General features: G+C 45.2%; 1 protein-coding gene across 17 annotated transcripts in view; it reads right to left on the bottom strand.

Annotated features, from left to right (window-relative positions):
- ITGB4 (integrin subunit beta 4) overlaps positions 1-25,353 on the bottom strand; it is a 123,037-nt gene that overhangs the window by 74,526 nt on the left and 23,158 nt on the right. For 3 of the 17 annotated variants that reach the window (XM_053293898.1, XM_053293896.1, XM_053293897.1), the window contains exons 2-12: positions 16,841-16,929; positions 15,760-15,842; positions 14,025-14,126; positions 13,498-13,702; positions 12,084-12,180; positions 11,306-11,477; positions 8,693-8,956; positions 5,074-5,163; positions 2,088-2,210; positions 1,192-1,359; positions 935-1,011 (exon numbers count right to left, since the gene is read on the bottom strand). In XM_053293898.1, the coding sequence (XP_053149873.1) occupies positions 935-1,011; positions 1,192-1,359; positions 2,088-2,210; positions 5,074-5,163; positions 8,693-8,956; positions 11,306-11,477; positions 12,084-12,180; positions 13,498-13,702; positions 14,025-14,126; positions 15,760-15,842; positions 16,841-16,919 (1,460 nt within the window). In that variant the 5' untranslated portion in view covers positions 16,920-16,929. Of the gene's footprint in view, positions 1-934; positions 1,012-1,191; positions 1,360-2,087; positions 2,211-5,073; positions 5,164-8,692; positions 8,957-10,995; positions 11,086-11,305; positions 11,478-12,083; positions 12,181-13,497; positions 13,703-14,024; positions 14,127-15,759; positions 15,843-16,840; positions 16,930-19,555; positions 19,637-19,723; positions 19,788-20,376; positions 21,067-21,672; positions 22,078-22,140; positions 22,399-25,353 lie in introns of those variants that run through there. The other 14 variants (XM_053293889.1, XM_053293891.1, XM_053293888.1 and 11 more) reach the window with 14 other exon arrangements.

Consider the following 25,353-nt stretch of genomic DNA (forward strand, 5'->3'; position numbering starts at 1 on the left):
ATGTGCATGGATATTCCAAAGGCAGCAATGGTTTACTTCTCTTACTGCTCTTTAAGTCTTGTAACCTAATAGCTCTTTAAGCCTTTAAATTATGTGCCCAGGTATATAGGGAGCATCTTTGAGGGGCAGGGGCAGTGGGCAGGGACACAGGCCACAGTAAGAGGAAGATGGGAGTACCAGAAACTCCAACGCCTTCCCACTGTGGACAGAAACTCATGAAATGGACTTGTGAGAATAATTGCTGCTTCTGGGTGGCCCAGGATAGCCCACACTAGCAGTCGTGTTGCAAATCAGCTCAGCCTCTCACAGAAAACTATCTTACCTGGAAGTGGCCCAAGATCAGTCAGCCATTTTATGTGCTATGCAGTTCCATTTCTCAGTGTGCAATCAGCAGTGTATACAGTAGCATGCATACAAGAAGAACAATCCATTTTTTCTTTTTCTTTCTATAGCATGTTCAGTGTAAAACCGCTTTACACTGTTTTACTTCTTTGTTCTCTCAACAACTGGGACTTCCCCAGACTATCTAGTAAGCATGAACTTGGACCTTTCATGTCCAAACTAGAGGTGCCAGCTTTTTTCTGGCAAAGCTCCAGGGCCTTTCAGAGCTGCTGGAGAAGCGGAGATTCAGCAAATGAAGTGTTTCCAGCGCGAAGATGCAGTGATGGGGAAAGCTTCATCGGCTAGATTCCCACTCCCCCATGCACAGCAACGCTGACAGAAAAGATTGGCAATCATAGTGCAAGAGTATTCTTGTTTGCACAGTCAATGCCGCCCAGAAGCAAGAGGCAACCTCAGCTTCTTGCTGTTGGAAAGGAAGAGCTATACTTCCTAGTGGAATAAGGAGTAGATAAGCTAAACTGGCTTCCTTGCTGTGGCCTCGCAGGAAGCACAAGCCAAAATCACCCACCTAATAGGAAATCTGGATACTTACCAGCCTGGGTTGCAAACGCACTGTCCACAGACAAAGTTCCCATTGAAATTGCACCTAGCTGATCTAACTTCTTGTTTCTGCAAAGAATAAGAGAGGAAATTCTACTTTCCTACATTCGAGGAATTTTTAGACTTAAACATATGTTAAGTCTAACTGTTAAATGTGTTGAGTCTAACTGCTGTGTCTTTAGAGATACAGCAGCAGCCTCTAAAATTGTTCTTAGGATTATCTAGCCAAAGATGAGACAGAGGAAGTACCTGTTCACAAGGGCAGGCATCACAAATGACGGAGGCTTGAATTTCCATTCTGTTGCTGAAAGAGGAGGGTTTGACATGGATAACACCTTGCCGGTCTTTCTCTGGGAGATTGCAGACTGACTCGTCTCCTACCTTCTTATGAGCTTTCACACGCACATTGAATGTGCCCTGGACAGAACAGAGACATTTGTTCGCTTGCTGGATTTATCGAAAGAGACAGATGCCACTTTAACCAGCAATCTGGGAAGTCAAAGGTTTGGCACAAGGCATACTATTTAATGAACAGGTAGAACACAAAGAAATTAATCTTTCTTGCTCGTTTCCACTCATTCTTTTCTGCCCAGGACAGGAGGATATAAGAAGCACCTGCCTCCAAAGCTGCATCACATGGTTGTCTCATCCTCCAACTCCTCCATGCATAAGCATCAAAGAGAGTAGGAAGACGATACAATCAGGAAGTCTATCTAACACGGGGGTGTTCTGGGAGATGGAGCACTGCCAGAATGCGCAATTACGGTTATTGTTGCAGTTTCTGAGATTGTCTTGGGGCTGTGCTGTGCTGTACCCTGCAATTACAGCTAGCAGTGAATCTCTAAAAGCAGAAATGAGTTCAAATCCAGAGTCAGCAGCAGATGCTATCCCTTTTATAAATCCACACCCCATTCTGATATCAGGATTTAGGGTACATCCAAAAATTCAGGATTATTTTTGTTTTCTTCAACTTTTGCAGGCTTACGTTCTGCTCTTATAAGAGGTCAGAGAAAGCCCCCCAAGTCTACACACCTTTCCAAATGATAATATAGGAAGTATTCAGGGAACATCACTTGTGCAACAGGTTTTCGCTCTTAGACTACAAGACACTGCAGAAATGCATCCCCATGAAGACTAGGGCTTACCACTTCCCCACGGACAATATGGAATGAGCCAGACTCTGTCTTGGTAAACTTCATGGAAGTTATTTCTGTTTTCATGGCTTTGGGAGTATAGTCAGCTCGAATGTCCATCTTGGAACGAATACGCTAGAAGGCGAGGATAGGGGGGAAAGAAACTTAGCAGATATGGAAAAGGTCTGATCAAGCGGTTCTCATTTTCTGTAACGTGTTTCTCCAACAGCAGCCACCCATGGCCCCAGAAGATCTTATCCACTTATGTATTAAGAGGACTTTTATCCAACATGTGTACTCCAATATGGGGGCACCTGCTGACATGCTAACAAAGCATGTGTGCTTTGAGGGACTGCAGGGGCAGGATGGCATTCTTCAAGCCACTCCCTCCTTCCCCCCTCTGCTCATGCTGTCGTGCCAGAGCCGTTAGACCTGAAGTTGCTGCCTGGGCGCCGGAAGAGCGCTGCAAGATGGGAAACATGTTGCAATGTGTTTCCGAACTTGGCAGAGCCCTTCCACATAGTGAGCAGCACTTGGAAGTCTGGTGTAACAGCCTGCGTGTAGGGGTAGTGGCTTTGAGGGCTCCCATTGCAACCCCATAGTCCCTCAAAGCACTCATGTTTTGTTAGTCAGCATGTCCACCACTGAAAGCAGCTCTGAAGAACAGACCAGAATGGTCTCAACATAACTGTAAGACCAACGTGCAACACAAATGTCAAATGATACACAAAAATCACCACTAGGAATAAAAACTCTCCAAAACCAGACAGAAGTGCCGGGGGCAGTGTTCCCTCTAACAGGGATTCCCAGACGTTGTTGACTACAACTCCCAGAATCCTCAGCTGCAATGGCTTTTGCTTGGGGATTACAGGAGTTGTAGTGAACATCTGGGAATCCCTGTTAGAGGTCTAAGCAGAATGGTTCTGTCACTTGCTGCTTGTGTTGTATTGTCATCAGGCCAATTGCTGATAGTCTGAAGACCCATATGCAAGGCCGAGAACTCTGTAGTGGATCATGAATGACTCCCTCTTCAGGCTTGCTCATACTTACTGCTTACTCTGAGAAATACAATGGCCAAGCATGAAATTGACATTTTGATTCTTCAGATCACTTGCCAAACTGTTAGTTGTTCTATATTCAGCAGTGGGAGGGCAACTGTCCCCATTCAAGCCAGTATAGCATCCCTCCCAGTGCTTGCTGCTGGTGTCTCCTTTGTGTTTAAGAAACAGTAAATCTTTCCTGGCCAGTGGAACATGTTATATTTCATATGAGAATGAGCAGAGAATCCTTTATTTGTCCTTTCTTAACACTAGGTCATCCAATGACATTGATGGGCAATATATTAACAGCTATACACCATATATTTACACCAAAGAGAGCTTTTGTATGGTGTCCCTCAGGGCTCCATTTTGTCTCCAATGCTTTTTAATATCTACATGAAACTGCTGGGAGAGATTATCAGGGGATTTGTGCAGGTTGTTATCAGTATGCTGATGACACCCAAGTGACCCAAATCTACTTCTCCATGTCAGCTTCATCAGGCAATGGCATATCTTCTCTAAATGCCTACCTTGAGGCAGTAATGGGCTGGATGAGGAATAGCAAATTGAGAATAGATCCAAACAAGATGGAGGTGCGTGCTGCTCACTGTAGGAAGCTGCAGTTTGGGAAATGGGATAGATCTGCCTGTTCTGGATGGAATTACACTCCCCCAGAAGGGACAGGCTCACAGTTTGGGAGTACTTCTGGACCCAGCCCTCTCTCTGATACCTCAGGTGGAGGCGGTGGCAGGAGTGCTTTTTATCTGTTTTGACTGGTTCACCAACTGTGCCCTTTTCTGGAAGTGAGTGACCTTAAGTCAGTGGTGCACATGCTCGTAACCTCTAGGCTTGACTACTGCAATGCACTCTACATGGGGTTGCCTCTGTACGTAGTCCGGAAGCTGCAATTGGAACAGAATTCTGCTGCCAGATTGGTCTCTGTGACGTTCCCATAGATATCATATTACTCCAGTTTTAAAAGATCTACGCTGGCTACCAATAGGTTTCTGGGTAAAATTCAAAGTGCTGGTTATTACCTATAAAGCCCGTAACTTCTTGGGCCCAGGGTATTTAAGAGAATGCCTTCTTCATTATGAGCTCGATGCCTATTAAGATCTTCAGGGGAGGTTTGTCTGAGGGAGCCACCAGCTTGTCTGGTGGCGACTCAAAGGCAAGCCTACTCTGTAGTTACCCCAGGCCTGTGGAATGCTCTTCTTGCTGAGATTAGAGCTGCTCCATCCCTGTTGGCTTTTAGGAAACAACTAAAGACACATCTCATCAGCCAAGCTTTTTAGTTAGTTGGTGTGTTTTTATGGATATTTTAATTAGATTTTAATATGATTTAACTTTTAAATTCTTGGTTTATTTTATTCTTGGTTTGTTTTACACTGCCTAGAGACTTTGGTAGTGGGTGGTATACAAATGAATGTAGAGGAGATGAGGAATAGCTAAATGAGAGTTAAATGAAGCTTTCATGTTTAGAAACAGTATGCTCCTCTCCCTCCAGTACACTAGATGCTGCTGGGTTGACTCCATGCCCTGCTTGAGGGCTTCCTGGAGGCATGTGGCTGCCCATTGTTGGAAGCAAAACGTTGAAGGGACTTTTTGGTCTCTTCCATTAGGGCTCTTCTGCCAGTGGGCTAGAAAGCCACCTGTAGGTAGCAAGCCAGGTGTTCATACATGTATGCAAACTCCTCTCTGTGGGTTTCCAGGTACTTTAACATGCTTGGGCGTAAATAAAAGGGTAAGATGGTTGCAGCTAGCTTCTGCAGGCATCCAAATTAATTAGGATTGGTCTTGTGACTCTTTATAAAAAATGATCGCAGAATAGTTCTGGAAGTGATAAGTGTGTTGGGTTACCTTGAGGAGCCTCTGGTCTTTGACAGCATTATTTACAATACTATAATAGGCTATCTGATAATTGGCTGGTAAAGTTGAACCCAGATGCTGCATCTTACCTCAAACGCCATACGGATCAGCTCTACAATATTGGAGGAATCTTCTTCGAGCCTCCCAATTTCAGAGATTGGGAAATATTTGTGTAGTTTCTATAAAAAGAGGCAATGAATAAACTAAATATTTATGTTGACTTAGAACACTAAATTGATTATATCAAGATAGATAACAGTCCTAATGTAATACCCTTATCTTATTGTAATTTAACTGAACTACTGAGAAAGAATAGACATAGGCACAGACTTCTGAGAAAGAAGAGACATGGACCATTTGGCAAAAATGACAGTGGGTTTTAGTTGTGATTACCCTTCACCAGGTTGTGTCCGTACAGTACAATGTGCATTTCACTGAAGCAGTAACTGTGAAGGCCCTGTTCTAGCCTCTTGTTCTAGGCAAATCTGAGCAGGGCCTCCCCAACTGATGTTAATGAGCAAGTGAGGCTGTATGGGAAATAGTCACTTATATGGGAAGGGCTGTGAAAGGCTTTATAAATCAACACACCAATACCCTAAAGTAGGCTGGAAGCTAACAACAGCCAGTGCGGTTGTCATAAAACTAGTTAAATATGATGCCTCCTCTACACAGTGAAGATGGGTCATGGTATGTACCAGCTGCACCATCTGAGCCATTTTCAAGGTCTTACAGACAGGCCAAGCCCACACTTAGTTTTGGGTCTTAGGAATGTTCAGAACTTGGCATCTTAAGAGTCAAACTACACATTACACCCAGAGATCCATGACTACTCCATGACTAACTGAAATTTTAATTTTAATATGTTTTACTGTTTGAGACTCTCCTGCCATTTGTTGTTATTTTCAAGCTCCAGTTGCAATGGGCTGCTAATTATTTGACCGTTTTCCTCTACACCATATTCCTGGTCAGTCCTCTCAAGATGTGATTTGCTCTGCAGAGGAGCCTGTATCATGCTTGTATCCCACCCCATGGAACAAATAGCATGGTGGGAGGCACAATTTAGCATGTAGTAATAAAATAAAATAAAATAATTCATAGTGTAGAGAAAGTGGATAGAGAGAACCTTTCCCCCTTCAGCCATCTTACTCAAACTCAAGGTTTCCTAATTTAACTAGCATGAAAATCAGGGCAGATAAGAGAAAGTCTTCTTTATACAGTTGCCTTTGTGCCCTGTGTGTGAGCTTCCCAGTATCTGGATGGTCACTGTGAGAAATAGGATGCTAGACTAGATGGACACTTGAGTCTGATCTAGCAGGGCCATTAAAAAAGTCAAGAGATCAGTCACAGATCTCCCAGTGTAACCTGAAGTTTTGCCCATCTGTGGATGAAAATACATGATGTGAAGCGAAAGATATCCTTGAGTGATCCCTGATGGGGATTATCTAATTAGCCACTGGGTGTCCCCACTGTATAACAAAAATAAACTCCACAACAGCTCAAAGAGAAGAGATACAAAGATACATCAAGTTTTAAGCGAGGATATATCTAACAGTCACCTGAGCCACATATCCATTAAGCTCATCCCATGTCATCCAGACTACATTGTTTCACAAACAGAGAACAGGAGGACCAAAGTGAATTGCAGAATAATGCCTCTAGGATAAAGAATATATTCAGCAAAACACTCAAATAAAGCTCAAGGAAGCAAACTGCCTTTTACCAGCTTTCGCTGGTTCACAAAAGGTGACCTTACCGGGAAAAGGTAGATCTGACCTCAGTCACCCATGCATTGGTCACATCCATGCTGGATTATTGTAATAAAAGCTTATGCCTTTGAATATCATCTGGAAGTTTTAATTGGTGCAGAATGTGGCAAGGATCTTTCTATGAACATCTCAGTATGCTAGTGTGTCACCAATTTCACTGGTAACCAGTTCGCTTCCAAGCCCAACTCAAAGAGCTTGTGTTTGTCTTTAAAGCCCTACATGGTCTGAGACTGAGGTAAGGAGCACCCATGCCTATATCAGTTCAGATCACAAGCCCTGCTCTCTGGCTTGCCATTGTCACAGGGTGGCATAGTGGTCACCAGAGACAGGGCCTTTTCTGTGCTGGCATCACAACTTGATAAATCCCCTCTGGGGATATCCCCCAGGCCCCCTCTTTGGCAACATTCAAGAAAGCTGTGAAAATCCTCCTCTTCCATGAGCCTTTTAATCTGAACCGTTTTGAACATTTGTCATCTTTTCGTCTTCTGCAGCTTATTTTTGATCGTTTAATGCTTCTGTTTATGTTTTCTTATTATTATCTATTAAGTCTTTTTAAGCTGTGTTTTTATTATGGCACTGTCACTTTGTAAGCCACCTGGTGAGGACTTTGAGCCAAAAAGGTGCAGTAATGCATCTTTTAAACAAGCAAACAAACAGCCTGGGCCAGATGCTACAGGAGAAAGTGGGGGGGGGGAACCCATCCTTCCACTCAGAGGTGATAAGATTATGAAAACATAAGAACATAAGAGCAGCCCTGCTGGATCAGGCCCAAGGCCCATCTAGTCCAGCATCCTGTTTCATACAGTGGCCCACCAGATGCCGCTGGAAGCCACAGACAGGAGTTGAGGGCGTGCCCTCTCTCCTGCCATTACTCCCCTGCAACTAGTACTCAGAGGCATCCTGCCTTTGAGGCTGGAGGTGGCCCACAGCCCTCTGACTGGTAGCCATTGATAGACCTCTCCTCCATGAAGTCATCCAAACCCCTTTTAAAGCCATACAGGCTGTTGGCTGTCACCACATCCTGTGGCAGAGAGTTCCACAAGTGGATCACGCGTTGTGTGAAAAAATACTTCCGTTTGTTGGTCCTAGACCTCCTGGCAATCAATTTCATGGACTGACCCCTGGTTCTAGTGTTGTGTGAGAGGAAAAAGAATTTCTCTCTCTCTACTTTCTCCATACCATGCATGATTTTATAGACCTCTATCATGTCTCCCCCGCAGTCGTCTTTTTTCTAAACTAAAAAGCCCCAGGTGTTGTAGTCTTGCCTCATAAGAAAGGCGCTCCAGGCCTCTGATAATCTTGGTTGCCCTCTTCTGCACCTTTTCCAGTTCTACAATCTTTTTAAGATGTGGTGACCAGAATTGTATGCAGTACTCCAAGTGTGGTCGCACCATAGTTTTGTATTAGGGCATTATAATGTTAGCCATTTTATTTTCAACTCCCTTCCTAATGATCCCTAGCATGGAATTGGCCCTTTTCACAGCTGCCGCACATTGAGTCGACACTTTCAACGAGCTGTCCACCACGACCCCAAGATCCCTCTCCTGGTCAGTCGCCGACAGCTCAGATCCCATCAGCATATACTTGAAGTTGGGGTTTTTCGTCCCAATGTGCATCACCTTACATGAGCAAAGGCCCTCTGCTGAAGCCTTCTCAGAGCACCATTTATTTTATTTTTAGTATTTTAGCATTGGTACTTCCCACAAACAGCAGTGAGGCACAATCTCTCTCCAGTCTGAGAGTATGGCTCTGCTTGCTGCTAAAGGAAGAGAAGAACAGAGTTCCCCACCTATCAGGAAACCACTGAGAGGCTTCCTTTCCCAGATTAACTGCTTAGAGGCCAGTACTGGTCAAGCACCACTCGTGGAAAACAACGCCATCAGTTCCTCCGCCTAGGGCCTCAAAATGCCCCACACCCTCCTTGTCCACTGGCACTTTTCACCTCATAGTAGTCGTAGGAGTGATTGGTGACAGCGAATATGGGGATGATGTTGTGCTCTCCCAGCAGTCGTACAAGGGTTGGCACAGAAGGATAATCCTGCTTGTTGTAGAAGGTATAAGTGCCTGCTGCATCCAGGTGACACTGCTCATCATTCCTCTTCATAATTCCAGCAAGGACATTGGCGCCGTCAGTTTCATAGTGGAAAGCAGACTCTGTGGAGAACACCAGAAGATGCGTGCTGTCTTCCCGCCAGCCGATATTATCCTATGGGCATAGCGAAAGACATGGGTGTGAAGGGTATTGCATTTGCTGAGAAGGAGGAAGAAGGTTGGCCAGAAGCAGTTAAAGAAGTGGTCTGAGGGTGATGTTTGAAGAGGGTGTCACAGCCACCCACACCATGATATCTACAAGACAGAGCAGCAGTTTCTGCGGCAACCATGTCTCCACTCACATCAACAGAACTGAAAACCATTGTGTATTTCCCAGAGCAAAGTCATCTGAGAGGAATGGTAACTTCATCAACTGTTTCTGTTCTAATATCGACAATGTCTGGGCACTCCTGCCTTATTTTGTCTCCTCAAATTTTCTCTCTTAACTGCTGACAAGATACAGCTCCTTGAATTTACTGTGTGCTCTGCTTCACTTCTTATGCATCTCTGGCTATTTCTTTTTACCTTCACATGCCCTTCAGCTGCTGTTCAAACTGTAACATCCTAGCTCTCCAGCTATAATCTGATAACAGCTCATCTGATTCCAAACCTCATCCAGGTTTATAGTGGAACACAAACAATATTGTAAGGAGCAGGGGGGTCCAACTGAGGCCTACCTTCAAGGTTCCCCCAAATAGATAGACTAAGGCCTGCGTCCATCCCATATATTCCTACCAGAGACTCTTTGGGTAGGGGCATGACTGAAATTTAGGCATGACTGAAATTTAGTCACCCAGAGAAAAGGGGGAAATTAGTAGACATACTCTTCTTAGAGAACTGCTAAGTGCCTTGAACAATGTTTTGCATTCTTGCCAGAGTTTTGTTGTTCTAATGTATTGATGAAAGTAATGGTTTTTATCTATTTGTCTGGAGCTGTCTGAATATTGTTCTGCTATAGTGAAGATTGCTTGTTAAACAACATTGAAACACACAGTAGGGGAAAAATACTGACCACTTAACCATGATCCAGTGTTCTTATGTGCTACGCTCCCCTCCTTTTGTTATTTCCCTGACACCCCTCCTTGCCTTGACCCAGACAGAGGCGCTAAGTTGCCTGTGCATGTTATTTATATGTTTCTTAAGAAATAGAGGCTTAATGATAAGAGCCCCACATTGGTGAAGAGGGGGAATGGTCAGGAGCAGCCAGGAGTGCATATACTGGGTCTAACCCTCACCCCTACTAACGGAGCAAAGAGGCATCTCTTAAAGGTGGTGATTCTCTTTATTTAGCAGGGAGAAGGCAATTGGCCCTATCCAGCCACAGCTCAGCATCCCTCCAGTAGCTGTTGCTGGGGTCAATGTTGTATTGTGAGCCCTTTGGGGACAGGGGACCATCTTATTTATGTATTTATTTTTCTATGTAAACTGCTTTGAGAACTTTGGTTGAAGAATGGGGTATAAATATTATTGTTGTTGTTGTTGTTGTTAGTAGTAGTAGTAGTAGTAGTAGTAGTAGTAGTAAGGCAGATTGTTTGAAGTACCAAGCTTGACTGGCATGACAGGCTTGACTGGCATGGAAAAATCCATCTGAAAGCTATAGGGGCAGATATATGAATCTGAACCTTATAAGAGAGGTTGTCTTTACGCAATATGGCAGAACAATAAGGAAAGCAATCCACCTTGTCTGACTGTCTGTCTGTCTAACTCTTGAGTATTGACAGAGGTTAGTTTTCCTAGAGAGAGCTTGTTTGGCATGTCACTATGTAATCAGCATGCGAGGCAAGTCTCCTATGACACCGTTATCCGGGCCAGATCTGAGGTTTCTGCTTCCTACACTTGCCAGCCTAAGTGACTGGAACCGGGATGCTGTGCCTGATTACTGAGCCTAGATGTGCTCTCTTGCCATTCTGGAAATTCCCTTCTGTTTAAAATCCTCCCACTCCCTTCTGTCTGACAGGTCTGTGTCTTCGCTCCTCCTCTCTTGTTTGAGAATTGTATTATGTTTTTGAATTTTGTCAGTGAGAATAGATAACAGCTTACATACATCCAGATTAGAAAGCTAGAATTGTGCTTTAAACTCTGATTGCTAAACATTGTGTGTAGTATTGCCCAGACGTTCCAGTTATGACTCTATTTTCTTACAATCAAGCTTACATTTCTTCAATAGCCTGGGGTCTGGTTCTCTCTCTCTCTCTATGTCAGTCTGTCCATGAGCCATGTTAGGAACTAGAATTGTGGGGGCTGCAGCACCAGTTTTCACTTCACTCTGGTTCCTGTTGATTGAGCATGTACAGAGTGAGGGTGGACCCCTGTGGTAACCAACAATATTTTCCATGGTCCATTAAAGCAAATGCTTGGCCTAGATTTCCCCATTGGTCTTGCAGCTTGATGAGTGGCTAAGAAGGGCCATATTGTTCTAAATGTCCCTAGTACCATGGTCATTTTCAGCACTTTTTTTGCTCACCTTGCAAACAGCTGTTTGCAATATGGCATCAAATCCTCCTTCTGGGGGATCCAGGTTGCCAGAGATGCGTTCCTCCATTAACTTTTGGCTGTATTTATCAATATTGTTGGTAAGGCGGAGAACATTCTTAAAGGAGAAGGGAGGATCAGCATTATCCCAAGGTTCAAGCAATCTGAAGGTAAAAGATAACAAGGGCTTTAGTAAATGGGCAAAAAATTGATATCAAAAGCATAGAATATATATCTAATATGGAAAGAACCTAGACATCTGCCATATAGGTTTAATATAATTATAATGAATTATAGAAGAGCAGCTGCTTTACTCTTTTGCAGCAAAAACAACCTAGAGTGCTATGGCATCTTAAAGACTAACACATTTGTTGTGCAAAAGCCAATTTCATCAGATGCATGAAATGAAGATACTAGATTTAGATATATATGGGTAAAGTGGAGATGATAAATTGTTTTGTAAAGTGAGATTTAAAAAATACATATTGAAAGCAGAGATATCCTACATTAGTCAATTAATTAATATAAACAAGATGCAGCCAAAAAGTAATATCATTAAATAAGATGTCAAATTTTGGGAACAGGGCATAGCCATAGATGCTGGGAACAGGTTAGAGAAAACCTATTTATTTTAGTCTGACTCTGATTAGACTTACTCAGTATAAGGCATCCTATATCTATACATCTACCAAAAACAATGCAGAAGAATGATTTCAATTCAATACAGGTCATTCTCAAGAGTTTCTGCTGGACCCTTCAGTCTCACTTACTTCTGAGGCCTCATGTCTGTTTGTGGGGCTGAAACTTTATCCACAAACTTGCCAAAGCCAATGGTGTAGTTGTCTGTCAGGTCCCTCAAGAAGTTTGCTGGCAGGAAGGGAGACAGAAAGTAGTAAGACAGAGAGAAAGGGATAGGTTCTCTATTCCAAACACACTTCCCCACTATGGAGTATTCACCCAGTTCAACAAAACTTATGGTCGTCCAACATTTTTGAAAGTCACTGCTATGTAGTGAAACAGACAATGAGCCTGTTCACATGAGCAGCCTCACCTAGGTTTGAGCAACCTTACCTGGGAAGGGCTGCTCATGTGAAATGCCAGGATCGAGGCCGATCCTAGCGCTGTCTCCCCGGTTATCCTGGGATTTTTACCCGGCCTTTTACCAGGGTAGAAGGGTGTGAGCAGGCAGCCTGAGCTGACACAAATCCAGGCACCTAGAGTGCCAGGCTTGAGGGGAAATCTCTCAATGCGTTGCGTTTAGGGACCTCTGGAGGCCATGATGCATTTCCCGAGCCTCTAGATGGCTGCACGGCTCCCGGAAAAGTCACTCATGTGAGCACCCAAGCTGTGCAACCAGGAGATGACTGGGACAACGAGAAGGTCATGTTGAAGAGCACAAGAAGAATTTTTTTAATAACCTGATGTAAATCTGATGATCTTAAACTGCCATACATATTTTTGCACCCAAATTAATTCTGAGATAATATCCCTGAATACATGTCTCCTTGATCACAAGTATTAGAACAACCTGATGCAGAATTTCTTCTTTTAAAAAGCTACATTACACCTCTCTCTCTCTCTCAACAAACTAACCCCTTAGTCCTTATCTCCAGTTGAAATAAAACCCAAAGGCATATAACTTCATTTGCTCACATTCAACTTTCCCTCCTTCCTTCTGTCACTTCTCTTGCACAGTCCAAATTCTGGATCTCCTTGGGGGCAGGACCCTATATTTCTTGTTTATGTTACTCTGTGAAGTGCCAAGCACACTGATGATACTACATAAATAATCAGCAGCAGCATGTTTCTATGCACTTCTCTCTGATAGCCTGAAGTACCACATACAGAGAAAGCCCCTCACAATTGTATACTGAACCAGAGGTCACACAATCAATTAGAAGGAATGGGGCAAAGTCTCACAAATGAAAAGAAAATGAGATGAAGCTGTACAGAGACCACATTTGCCATGTGGAAGCTGGAAATGCCATAAGATGTCTGAAAGCTTGCAAGATCAAGGAAGATAATGGCAACTAGATACATAGCTCAGCTGCTGATCTTGGGTTTCTTCTCCACCCTAACTGGCAGTACTTTACCAACTGTCTTTTAAAGTTGCATACTGTTCACACAAATACATCGTTTCCCCCTCTCCGCTGGCCTCCAAGAGCTTGCTCTTTTAGTCCTCACCCAGTTGCTGGCCCATTTTTTTAAGGTTGTCCAAGTCATCAGACATGGAATAGGAAAAGTCCATGAGAATGTAGAGGTCCAGAGGAGATTCAAGAGGCTCAAACACATCCATGTTGAAGCTAGCTTCCTCGCCAGCTCTCAAGCGCATATACATCTTCTGTGGGGATACCTGTGTTCTCTTCAGAGATGTATCAAAGTGAGATTCCTGCCAGAGGAGAGACCAGTAATATGCAGTTAGAGATCTTGAGAAGATTTAGCTGTGATATTTTATTGTTGGTTTTAATAGGAGACCAGAGTAGAAGAGAGTTGATTCCTGCTAAAGACAAGATTAACTAAGCATGCAGTGTTGCCACTCTGTTTGTATGACTGCTTACAAGAAATGTGCAAGATATTTCAACCAATTATAAGTCCCCTTCTGGGGAATAGCCCTTTGACTTTAAAAATTATATTGCCTAAACAGTCAAATGAGGCATGTGGCAGATTTGGAAAGTTATTGCGGCTTAGGCACTGACCTTCTCTCTACTCACCTTTATTATTCGTATCTCTTTTTTTGTGGACACTATGCTGGCCTCACTGCAGCCATATTTCACTAGATTGTCTCTGAAATTGCAGCGGACATCTTTGAAGTTCTGGGGCAACAGAATAGGGATAACAATAACACATGCTTAGAAAATGCATTCTAAAATATATTCTGTAGTATTTGCTTTGGGATAGTTACCCTCTTCCCCAGCATTAGGCTAAACATAGGATACAGTCAGTGACCCCTTGAGGAATTACGGCATATATCTAGCTGTTGTCTGTAGCCACTGATCAGAGATAGATCTACAGTAGCAATCAAGAGAGTAAAACATATTAGGCTTGTTGATACAACCATTTTAAGGTGAGTAGGATGCAGCTGAGATATTACCCTGTAGGCAACACACAGGCATCACTTCAGCTCTGCAAACACAGCAAACCCACAAGCATAGCTGGCTAGGGCTCCTTTGCTGAAACTGGTGCAGGTCCTGTCCCCCCATGGAAGGTCCTCCAACAGACTGGAAAGACTTCATGATGTCAGCAGCTGTCCTCCCATTGGCCATCAAGGAGCAGGAGGGAGTTGCAGCCCTGCCAAAGCTCCTCCAGCTTCGGGATCATACGGTGTGCTTTGCATGCAGGCTAGCGTGGCAGCTGCTATATGCACCGCTCTCTAGGGGTTCTGTGTGGGGGAGGGCATGCAGAGAGCTGGTGGCTAGGAAGAAGAGGCACAAGGGTTCTCAACACCAGGATTGAAGGATCAAGATAGTGTGGCTAATGTCAGAGGGTGAGCCCAGACAATGGGTGTTAGGCAATTATTGTCAAGGGGGCAGAATCAGCCACAGTAGGAGGGCTCTCCTCTCCACTGGTTACAAAAAGCTGGGTAGCCCAGCTGGGAGCAGCTTGGGCTGGAGTTGGGGGTGGGGGAAGGTGTGAGTTCTGACGATCATGCAGATCTGGGTAGCCCACCTGATTCTAACGGTTGTGTGACCCAGCCTAATGTGCGCTTCAGTCCTAGGTTTCTTGTTTACTCTCTGTGCTATCAACTGGCTCAGATTTCCAGCCATCTACAACTTAGGACATCACATATAGCACAGACAGATTGTTCATATCTAGCACAGTCATCAAGTGATGAACATGCATGTGTGAAGCATGTTTCTGTTTGAGAGGAGAGCTGGTCTTGTGGTAGGAAGCATGACTTGTCCCATTAGCTAAGCAGGGTCTGCCCTGGTTGCATTTGAATGGGAGACCACATATGAGCACATCCCCTCAGGGGATAGAGCTGCTCTGGGAAGAACAGAAGGTTTCAAGTTTCCTCCCTGGCCTCTCCAAGGGCTGAGAGAGATACCTGTCTGCAACCCCGGAAAAGCCGCTGCCAATCTGTGTAGACAATACTGAGCTAGATGGATGAATGGTCTGACTCAGTTTATGGCAGCTTTCTATGTTTCTATGACTTCAACTGTGTAAAGAACAGAAAACTGTGTGAAGAACTGAAATCTGTTTAGAGGCAAGAGAGATAAAGCTAAAGATGAAATCCATTCCTGTGCAAAGGAATGAAGGCTAGGGGTGGCTTACTGCAGTGGGCAGGACTGCAAGAATAGAGGCACAAAACACAGCAGATACACAGTGGAATAATTTGTGGATCCAAGACTGATTGCTCAGGAACACAGCATAGGAAAAGAATGGGGTCTTGACTTGTGCCCAATATGTGCACTTCAAGACAAACATGTGTGGGAGGAAAGTTCCTACCTCATCAGTGCAAAAAGAGCAATCTTTGTCCACTTGGATACATTCGGTGCAGCTTTTGGCCCTGGAAGCCACACAGGTATTAACTAGGAGAAAAGAGAAATGTGTCAGAAAAGTAAGAAACTAACTTTGTCTAGAAATACAGACTGAAGGGAACACAGAACACATGAAGTCTGGTCCTAATCTCAGTCAACACACATTGCTTTCAGGCTTGGTTGAAGTATAGTAGGTCAAAGTGATGTACAGTCTGATCTGATTCCACAGTGGCAAGGGGGCTACTAACACACAATACCCCAAATGTACTGCTCCATTCACTTAAATCAGCATAGGTGAATTGAGTCAGGAGGAAATGTGTCTGTCTTATTGCTGTACTGCATTTCTTCCTGCTCTGAATCCACAGGACAACACTGTTTGATTCAGCAATTGTCGACAACTCAGCAAGCCTTGTTACATCAGATGTAATGAATTTAATCTAATATATGAATGCTCCTTCTCAAGGGTTCAGTGCAGCTAACAACCATTTTGAGAGAAAACGCAGTACAAACAGAATACAGGAATCCGTTTGGCCTACAGGAACCAGTTTGTTCTGTATTGCAAATGCTGATTTTGAGATTCGTCAAATCTCTACACAAGATACCCAAACTAGGCTTTCCGCTACCCTAGGGGACCACATTAAAACACTTCAAGATCTCAAAATCTGAGTCCTGTCTGTCTTTGAAGCCTGACACATCCTGCCTTTTGCACAATCTCTTTCACCTTGCAATGAGAGACAGGGGCAGCTTCTGGCTCTGGCGAACTGTTACTGTTACCTGGGCTGAAGCTTACTATTCAGAATATTCTGTTCTAATACTGCTAGCTACTTCTTGGCTCCAGAGAATCTCACAAGTTATTTCAGAGAAATAAGTTTACATCAATATCCTCAAACATGGCCTACAATTTAGCCTCACTTCTTGGCTCATAGTAAGGGGCTTGCAGCCTGGTCTGGAACCCATGGACTTCCAAGCTATGGTATAGTGTACTCATCCCTCCCCCATGTTTGTGCTTTGGGTGAAGAAAGGGTAAAGAGATAACATGATGGACTTACTTATTTTTCCTTGGCTCAAGCTGTAAAGCAGCGATAACAGAAGCAGCCTGGGCAATGTCCTTTGGAGTAGCATATCCATTCTTATCTTCCTGAAAAACAATAATAGCCAACAGAGTCATCATCATTAATAACACACCTTGGGCAAGTCTGGTCGCAGATTATTGTCCCCGATAAGGGAATATTTCTAAACAGACTACTGCAGACATGCTTGCAGTAGTCATGATTGTCAGATAAGCCATCCATGAAGATTTCCGCCACACTCCTACAGAAACTGCTTTGTACAATGTCTATTTAGCATCTAGAATTAATCACTCCAATATATGGTGACAGCCACTAGCTTAGATGGTATTTTAAAAGATTTGACAGGTTCGTGGAGGATACATGTATCCATGGCTATTAGCGATGTTGGCTGAATGAAACCTCCATGTTCAGAGGCGCTTTATAGCTGAGCGGTCTATATCTGGCAGTATACATCTAACTAGATGGTGGGGGCAGAGAAGGACTATTTGCCTTCAAGCCTTGCTGTTGAGCTTCCAAAAGGTGTCTAGCTGGCCATTATTGGAAACAGGAGGCTGGATTAGATGGACGTGATCCAGTGAGTCTTTTCTTATGGTCCCATTATAACTTTAATCTGTAAGAGCTGCTGGTATTCAAGGAACATACAAGGCTGAAGTGAGTTGAAAGAGAGTAAAAGGATCTCTGCTTGCATCTGATGAAGTGGGCTCTGTCCATGCAACGGCATGCTAAAATAAACACGTTAGTCTTTAAGTTGCCACAACACTCTGTGGTTTTTCCAGGTAAAATATGTCTCTTGACTCACTCTCAAAATTGATCGCTGACAAAACAACATAGTGTTGTTTCCACTGGTGTGTATTAAGGTGTGCAGTGCATTATTCTCTGCTGCAATCACAAATGACCTGGGGATGACCTGCAATATGGAGCAAGGCTATGTGGAATTCCTTGGACAACCCTAAGTCAACCATCACAGCTGTCTGTACTATGGAAATTAAAATTGTGTGTGCATGTCCCCACAAAAATATCCTGTATAGATTATGCATATATTTATGACCCCTATAAAGTATGTTTGTTTGTTTGTTTGCTTGCTTGCTTCACATGCAGCTTTATAGTACACTGAACCATTCCCTGAAGAACCATTCCCTGGGTGCTGGAAATCCTGCACAGATTCTTCCCTCTGGCTTCTAGGATTTCACCAGGAGTTGCTTGCAAGGCTACCTGCACAGTCTTAAACTTAGAAACTTACTTTTCTTTATAAGTGAGGAAAAGAGGAGGGTTTCATAACCAATGCAAATGTATATGCTTGTAGCAGAATCACAAGATCTGTTCACCTGAATTACAGATCTCCATGTGAGATCATGGGCCAAACTAGACATGACATTAATTGTGTCCTGGTCTATTTGGGGGTTTATTTTTGCTTTAAAATAGCAGCTGCATGGGGACCCCAGCCCAGATTGGAATTATGGCATGGTGACAGAACTGTTTGTTTCTGTTCAGTTTCCCTGCGGAATACCCCCCATCTGCCAGGAGCTCCCAAAGGTTCGTGAGGGAGATGACTGAACCAAAACATCTGTGTAGATTGAACCAGAAGCCAATATTTCTGCAATGGTGATAGTACTTTAAAAGAGGGCTGGGATGAACACAAGATTATCCCCTGAAAGCCCATGTAATGTGTGAATTGTCCCCCAAAAGATAGACCCTGCCCTGAGTATCCCTCATTGTGCAAATGGTGGCACTTGATTAAGAAACAGCTGAGACATGGATCTGTAAATAGTCTACCATGTGGTGACGCAAACAGGTAATGGTTCCCCCCGAAATTCCTGTAATATTATACCCAAACTCTACGCTCAGAAATGAATGTGGAAGAATTATTTTGCTGTTACTCCAGAATGTTTTGTGTGAGGGCTCCACCTCCACTTCCACCACAGTAACTAACCACACCAAAGAGGCAGCGTTGGCAGATCTGCTTGAATAAAACATGCTTGGCTCTATCATGGCTAAAATTCTATGCTTCAGAGGAAACCCAAAGATGTTACCTGAAACACGTTGTTTGTTCCTGCATATGTGTGTGTGTGTGTGTGTGTGTTTAAATAGCACACAATCACAGGGACCTCCTGTTGTAGAACAGCTTGTCTTAGGGCTGCCAGCAGCACCCCTCTGTGTAATGTGGAGTTGCAACCTCCATCTTAGACACTTGAACTCACGGGACTGTGAACTCTGCACATGCCCATGTTTGGCAAATATGCAGTTTGGTCACTTGGCAAAAGCAAACATGAGGCAGCACTGCCCAAGGTCAGGTTAACAAACGGTGACAGGGAGACCCCCCCATGACCTCTCTCTTACAAAAAGGGAGGAAGCTAGCAAGCAGCCTTGGGTCAAAGGGACCTTCACAAGTGAAATACAGTAACTAACTCTCTTTGCAATGAGATTAACTCTGCTAATTGCTTTCACAGCTACTCAGATAAGCATGGCACACCCCCACGCTATCCCTGTGTTAATGAGCTGATGAGGACCCAGAGGTAGGATCCTTAACAGAAAAAGAAGCCTCTCCCTCTTTCTCAGGAAGAGGTGTTCTCCTCTCAAATAAGGCTTTTGAGTTCACCCATACTGTACCCTACACACACCTCTCCATCAGCCATTCCAGCTTTTGTTTCTTAAAGATCACACCCACTTGATTGGTTCATGTAAACATTAACTTACACGGTAGTTTCAGCCCCTGCAGTCAGAGCTCTTGATTTATGCATTACCTCAGGATATGTTTCTGAGTACAAATACCCCTGGCCCAGCCACATAGCCTTGGGAACAGATTGGAATCAGACTCCACATAGATCTTCTCAAGGGTTCAAGTAGTAGCTCTTTGCTCCTCACCTTTTCTTCTTCCTACTTTTCTGCTGCTTTCTCCCTGCAAGGAAGTCTACCTGCACACCCCAACCTGCAAGTGTAACGAACACACCAACGGATTCGGGACCAGTAATACTAATTGCCTATCCCTTTAAATCTCCTTGCTCCCTTCTCTCCCCTCTTGAAGCCTAGACCTTGGTCCTTTCCCTTTCCCAAGCAAAGCCTTAAGCCAATTCATTGACAGTTTGGACCTTAAGCTAAAATGCCTCTATGTGAGACTCTAGTTAATACAGTTAAGATTTTATTGCCTCTTCACCTTGCCTAATCAATCTTTTTCTTTTCCTATACCCCAATAATCCCTAAATAAATCCGATTACACCATATTTCCATCTCCTCCTCATTTTCCAGACCAAAAACTTTGCACAAATTTATTCTGTAATGAACTGTTCCATATAGTCACGCAGATTCCCCACATTAGCCCAAAAGCCCAATTTGAAAGTAGCCAGCACTCTGGAACAGTCTCATTAACACCCCTGTCAGGGGTAAAGGGTAACCCGCCCCTCGCTACATACATTCCAGACTCCCCCCCCCCCCGTGGCTGCTATTTAAACAAACAAAAACAACCAACATCACCCAAACAAACAACTAGTTGAGTCTGCATATGTTCTCCCTTTCTGCACCTCTCCTCTTCTCACATGTATGTAAGATCCAATTTGCATAATCAGTAGAACTACCGGTATGTGGTAATTCTCCCTGGAGTGCACTACTTCTGGCTTTATGAAGGAAGGGTTGCATGTTTGAATGTTTCTCTGCAAAAAAAAAAAGAATAAAATAAAAATCTGAATATTGCCCTTAAAAAAAAAAAAAGGACTTCACATAGAAAACTGGCATGTCAGGGAGAAGGCGAGACTAAACTCATTGGCTTGACAGGTTGTTTTTCAGTGTGCTGGGAATGTTATCCCAAACTCCTTAGCTGAGACATGGAATGGTAAAATCCAGGAAAAGCTTTACCGCTTTATCCTGCTGATTATGTAAACTGACCCGAATGTGTGTTTTAAAGGAAGCTCTGCTTTATTCTAGCAGTTCAGCTTTGCAACTTGTATTGCACTCCTCAAATATTTTGTGAGGAGTGCTGCTTAACAGGTCAGGTTTTTTTTTGCAAGTCTTAACTTTCAGGGAAGGGGAGTTGAGCAATGTGCTTTGCCTTGACCTAGCAAACTTGACATTGACAAATGGTATCTTAATTGCAATAAAATAATTTAGGACACCACGCCGAAGGAAAAAAACCCTCCAGTTATCATTAAACTTCACCAAATTAAAAACAAACATCAAGCTCAAAATCAGGGTGGTGCTTGCGTCCCGGCCCCCAGAAATACCATGATGCACCGTGTAAGTACACAGTTCATCATGGGAATCCCCCCTCCCCTCCCCGGGTTCCTCACAGTTGGGCAGCCGTGGCTGCAAGCAACCATGGCTGCCAGGCGATCAGAAAAACAGGATTCATTTTAATAGGTGGCTATTTAGGCGGGTTTGCCACCGTGTTGCTGTGGCCAGGATCGGCCCAATCCCAGCCGTTCACTTGCGCATGCAAAACCAGGCTGGGCTCCCTTCGCTTGCTTTTGCACACATGTCTGAATAGCCTCTATGTGTTATCAAGCAGCAGCCTGTGGACCTACAACGGGACAGACCCCAGCTAACTGAAGGCAGACCTTTCGTGTGTCCATGACTCACAGGCTGATCAAGCGCCTCCTTTTCCTGAGGATTGGGCCTACTGGTCTAATGAGACTGACTGAGAAGAAGAAAAACAAGGTAACTCTTAAAACAAACCCCTCCTGTCAGCCATTTCCTATTGTGCTAATAATTTCCAGAATGGCACCAACCAACAAAGAATGTCGGGTGGGGCTGCGGAAAATGCCAGGCTCCCATAGGAAGCTGTGGTTTGAGGGCTACAACAGGCTTTTGAATAATAGGCTCACGTTCTCACAGGCCTCTCTCAAGGAAGCTTCACATCCTTTCTCTGTGGAATAAAGCTGGCTGTAAAATGTTGAGCCGTTAAGGCAGCTTTTTTCACACACATCTTGGCAATGTTTTATTTGCTCCTTAGAGATCTCAGCTTGAAGCGGAGGGTTCCAAAGCTCAGCCTTGCCTACCCAGGATTATTTGAGGATGTCATGGGATATTTTTGTGTGCACTGCCCTAGATATAATGGAATTAGAAGTTAAAGAAAAAGAGCAATTAATCAGCAAGTTGGAGCATGGACTTTGTATTTTAGAAAAAAATAAAGGACACCTAAGGGGGAAATACATGCAATCATGAATAGAATAGAGGGAGTAAATTATTCCCTTTCTCTTGAATAGTGATATAATTCATAATGCTATAACATAGAAAGAACAAATGCACTTCAGATGTAGAGTAAATCTTGTGAAAGGTACATTGGTACTCACCGTGAAGGTGTCTTCTGGCTGGTGTAGAAGAGGTCACCCAACGTGGGATTACATCCCTCCACATGCTCCAGAAGGCAGGAAGTAGAAAGAACTGAAGACTTAACCCCGTGCATGTGGGCGTATACCTTCAGTACCTAAAACAGCTCAAGCTCCAGAAGAAATAACATAACCACAACATGAACAGGAAAATAGCATAACATAACCCAGGACAAGAAGAGGAAGAGCAGAACAGAGTAGCCCTCCCTCCCGGGTCAGAGATCCAGCCAAGGAAAAGAAACAAACCCCGGGTGGGCCTTGGGTGACCTCTTCTACACCAGCCAGAAGACACCTTCACGGTGAGTACCAATGTACCTTTCTCGGCTGGTGTAGGAGGTCACCCAACGTGGGAGATACCACAGCACCAACCACGGGAGGGAAACAAGAGTCCCCAAACACTGGATCTACTGAGCCGGAAGGACCCTCTGAAGGACCCTCCGACCAAAGGCCGCCCTTGCCGAGGCGTGCTCGTCCAACTTATAATGTCTTGAAAACGTGAATGGAGACGACCACGTAGCTGCCTTGCAGATCTCCTCCAGCGATGCCGCGGAGGACAGTGCCGCCGACGTGGCCGCTGATCTTGTCGAGTGGGCCGTAACCTGATCAGGAACTGGCAGGTCCTGCAACCTATACGACTCCACGATACAGGACTTCACCCATCTGGCGATGATTGCTGCTGAAACCTTCAGACCCAACTTGGCCGACTTGAATGCTACAAACAGGGCGTCAGATTTCCTAAATGATTCCGTCCTATGTAGGTAGACCTTTAGCGCCCGACGGACATCCAAACGGTGCCATTCCTTCACAGCAGGGTGTCTAGGTTCTGGGCAGAATGAGGGAAGAAAGATGTCTGCAGCCCTATGGAAGATTGAGTTCACCTTGGGAGCGAAGGACGGATCGGGAATGAGTCGAACTGCATCCTTAGAGAAGACACACAGGCCACTCTTAACGGATAAGGCCTGCAGCTCCGAGACCCTTCTGGCCGATGTTATAGCCACTAGAAAGGCCACCTTCCATGAAAGTAGCTGAAGAGAGGTGGAACGCAGCGGCTCGAACGGGTGAAATTGAAGCCCTCGCAGCACCACATGCAAGTCCCAGGATGGGAAACGGTGACAGACTGGCGGCGATAAGTGTGCTGCCCCTCTCAAGAATTTCTGTAAAAGAGGGTGTTTAGCTTGGGAGGCACGCTGTTGTGGGAACAGCATCTGGACCAAACACGCCGCTTGCCGCTTGAGGGTGTTAGGTTTTAGGCCCATGGAGAGACCATCCTGCAGGAAATCCAGTAGCTCCCGCAACTTACAATTGTCGGGCTGCAGACCACGCCGAGCCGCCCAACGAAGAAAACTTCTCCAAGTTGACTGATAGATCCTATTGGTAGAATCCTTCCTGGAGGCGAGGATGGTCTCAATAACCTGCTCCGACAATCTTTCCCGGCCTAGGATAGCCCGCTCAGCTTCCACGCGGTCAGTTGCAACCATTCTGGTTCTGGGTGGAGAATTGGGCCTTGCTGTAGCGGGTCTGGACGACAAGGAAGTCTGAGGGGCCTTTCCACGGCCAGCGCCACGATTTCGGAGAACCAGGGTCTCCTGGGCCAGTAGGGCGTGATCAAAATCATGGAGGACCGGGACCCCCGAAGCTTCCTCAGGCACCGAGATAGTAAAGGAACTGGAGGAAAGGCGTACAGCAGCGAACGAGGCCACGGTGTCGACAGAGCGTCCACTGCTTCCGCCCCCTCCGACGGGAAGCGCGTATAGAACCTCCGCAGCTTGGTGTTCTCCCTGGACGCAAAAAGGTCTACGCACGGGTTGCCTAGCCTCTCCGTCACCCACTGGAATACCGAGGGATGGAGGCCCCACTCCGCCGGCTGAATCGGCTGTCGACTGAGCCAATCCGCCCGTACATTGGAGGCCCCGCTCACATGATGTGCCAGGATAGATAACAAGTTCCACTCTGCCCAATCCAGCAGGGTCACTGCCTGTAGATGGAGGGACCTTGACCTCATCCCCCCTTGCCTGTTGATGTGTGCCTTGGTCGCGGTGTTGTCCGTGCGCACCAAAACGTTCCGACCCTGCACCAGCGGCCGGAAGGACCTTAGGGCCAGGAACACTGCCCGCAGCTCGAGCCAATTGATGCTGTGACGGGATTCCTCTCTGGACCACTGGCCCTGAGCAGATTCGTTCCGGCAGTGTGCCCCCCAGCCCCACAGGCTGGCGTCTGTTGTGACTAGAATCCTTTCTGGTTCCAGAAACGGTCTCCCCTGGACGAGGTTTTTTCGAACTGTCCACCACTTGATCGCCTCCCTCAAATCCCTGGGTAGGAGAATCTTCTTGTCTCGCCGCAGCGCAATTCTGCTTTGATGGGGAAGAAGAGCCCACTGCAATCTGCGAAGGTGGAGCCTTGCCCAGGGAACCGAGTCCATGGCCGCTACCATGAGCCCGAGAAGTCTTGCTAACTTGAGGAGGCTGGCTTGGTCTTTCCTCAACACTCTGCTGGCCAGGGATGACAGGACCTCCAACCTGTCCTCTGGAAGGAACAGTCTGCAGACCGCAGTGTCCATGATGACTCCCAGATGACGAAGGCGCCGGGACGGTGTCAGGTGGCTTTTGGCCAGGTTCACCAGGAAGCCGTGCTGTCTCAGTAGAGAGAGTGTCCTGGACAAGGCAGAGCTCACGGCCTCGGCTGAGCTTGCTCGAATCAACAAGTCGTCTAAATAAAAATAAAGATGAATGCCCTCCATGCGAAGGATGGCTACTAGGGGGCTCAGGATCTTTGTGAAGACCCTGGGGGCCGATGAAAGTCCGAATGGCAGTGCTCGGTACTGAAAATGCCTTCCCTTGTAACAGAAACGCAGCAGAGGTCGACTGAGGGGGTGAATAGGTATATGGAGATAGGCATCCTGAAGGTCTATGGATACCAAGAAGTCGCCTGCCTGCAGAGCCTCTGAGATGGTGCGCAGAGTTTCCATCTTGAAGTGCTTCTTTATCACGAATTTGTTGACGGGGCGCAAGTTCAGTACCGCCCTTGCTGACCCGTCCTTCTTTGGCACATTGAAGATTACAGAGTACATGCCCCGGCCCCTCTGGTCCAATGGCACCTCCTCTATGGCTCCTATTTCCATCAGATGTTGTATGGCTAGCAGGAGGCCCTTGTGCTTTGCGATGTTCTTTGATCTTGGGG

This window comes from Hemicordylus capensis, chromosome 2, assembly GCF_027244095.1.
Source record: "Hemicordylus capensis ecotype Gifberg chromosome 2, rHemCap1.1.pri, whole genome shotgun sequence".
In the NCBI taxonomy this organism is placed as follows: Eukaryota; Metazoa; Chordata; class Lepidosauria; order Squamata; family Cordylidae; genus Hemicordylus; species Hemicordylus capensis.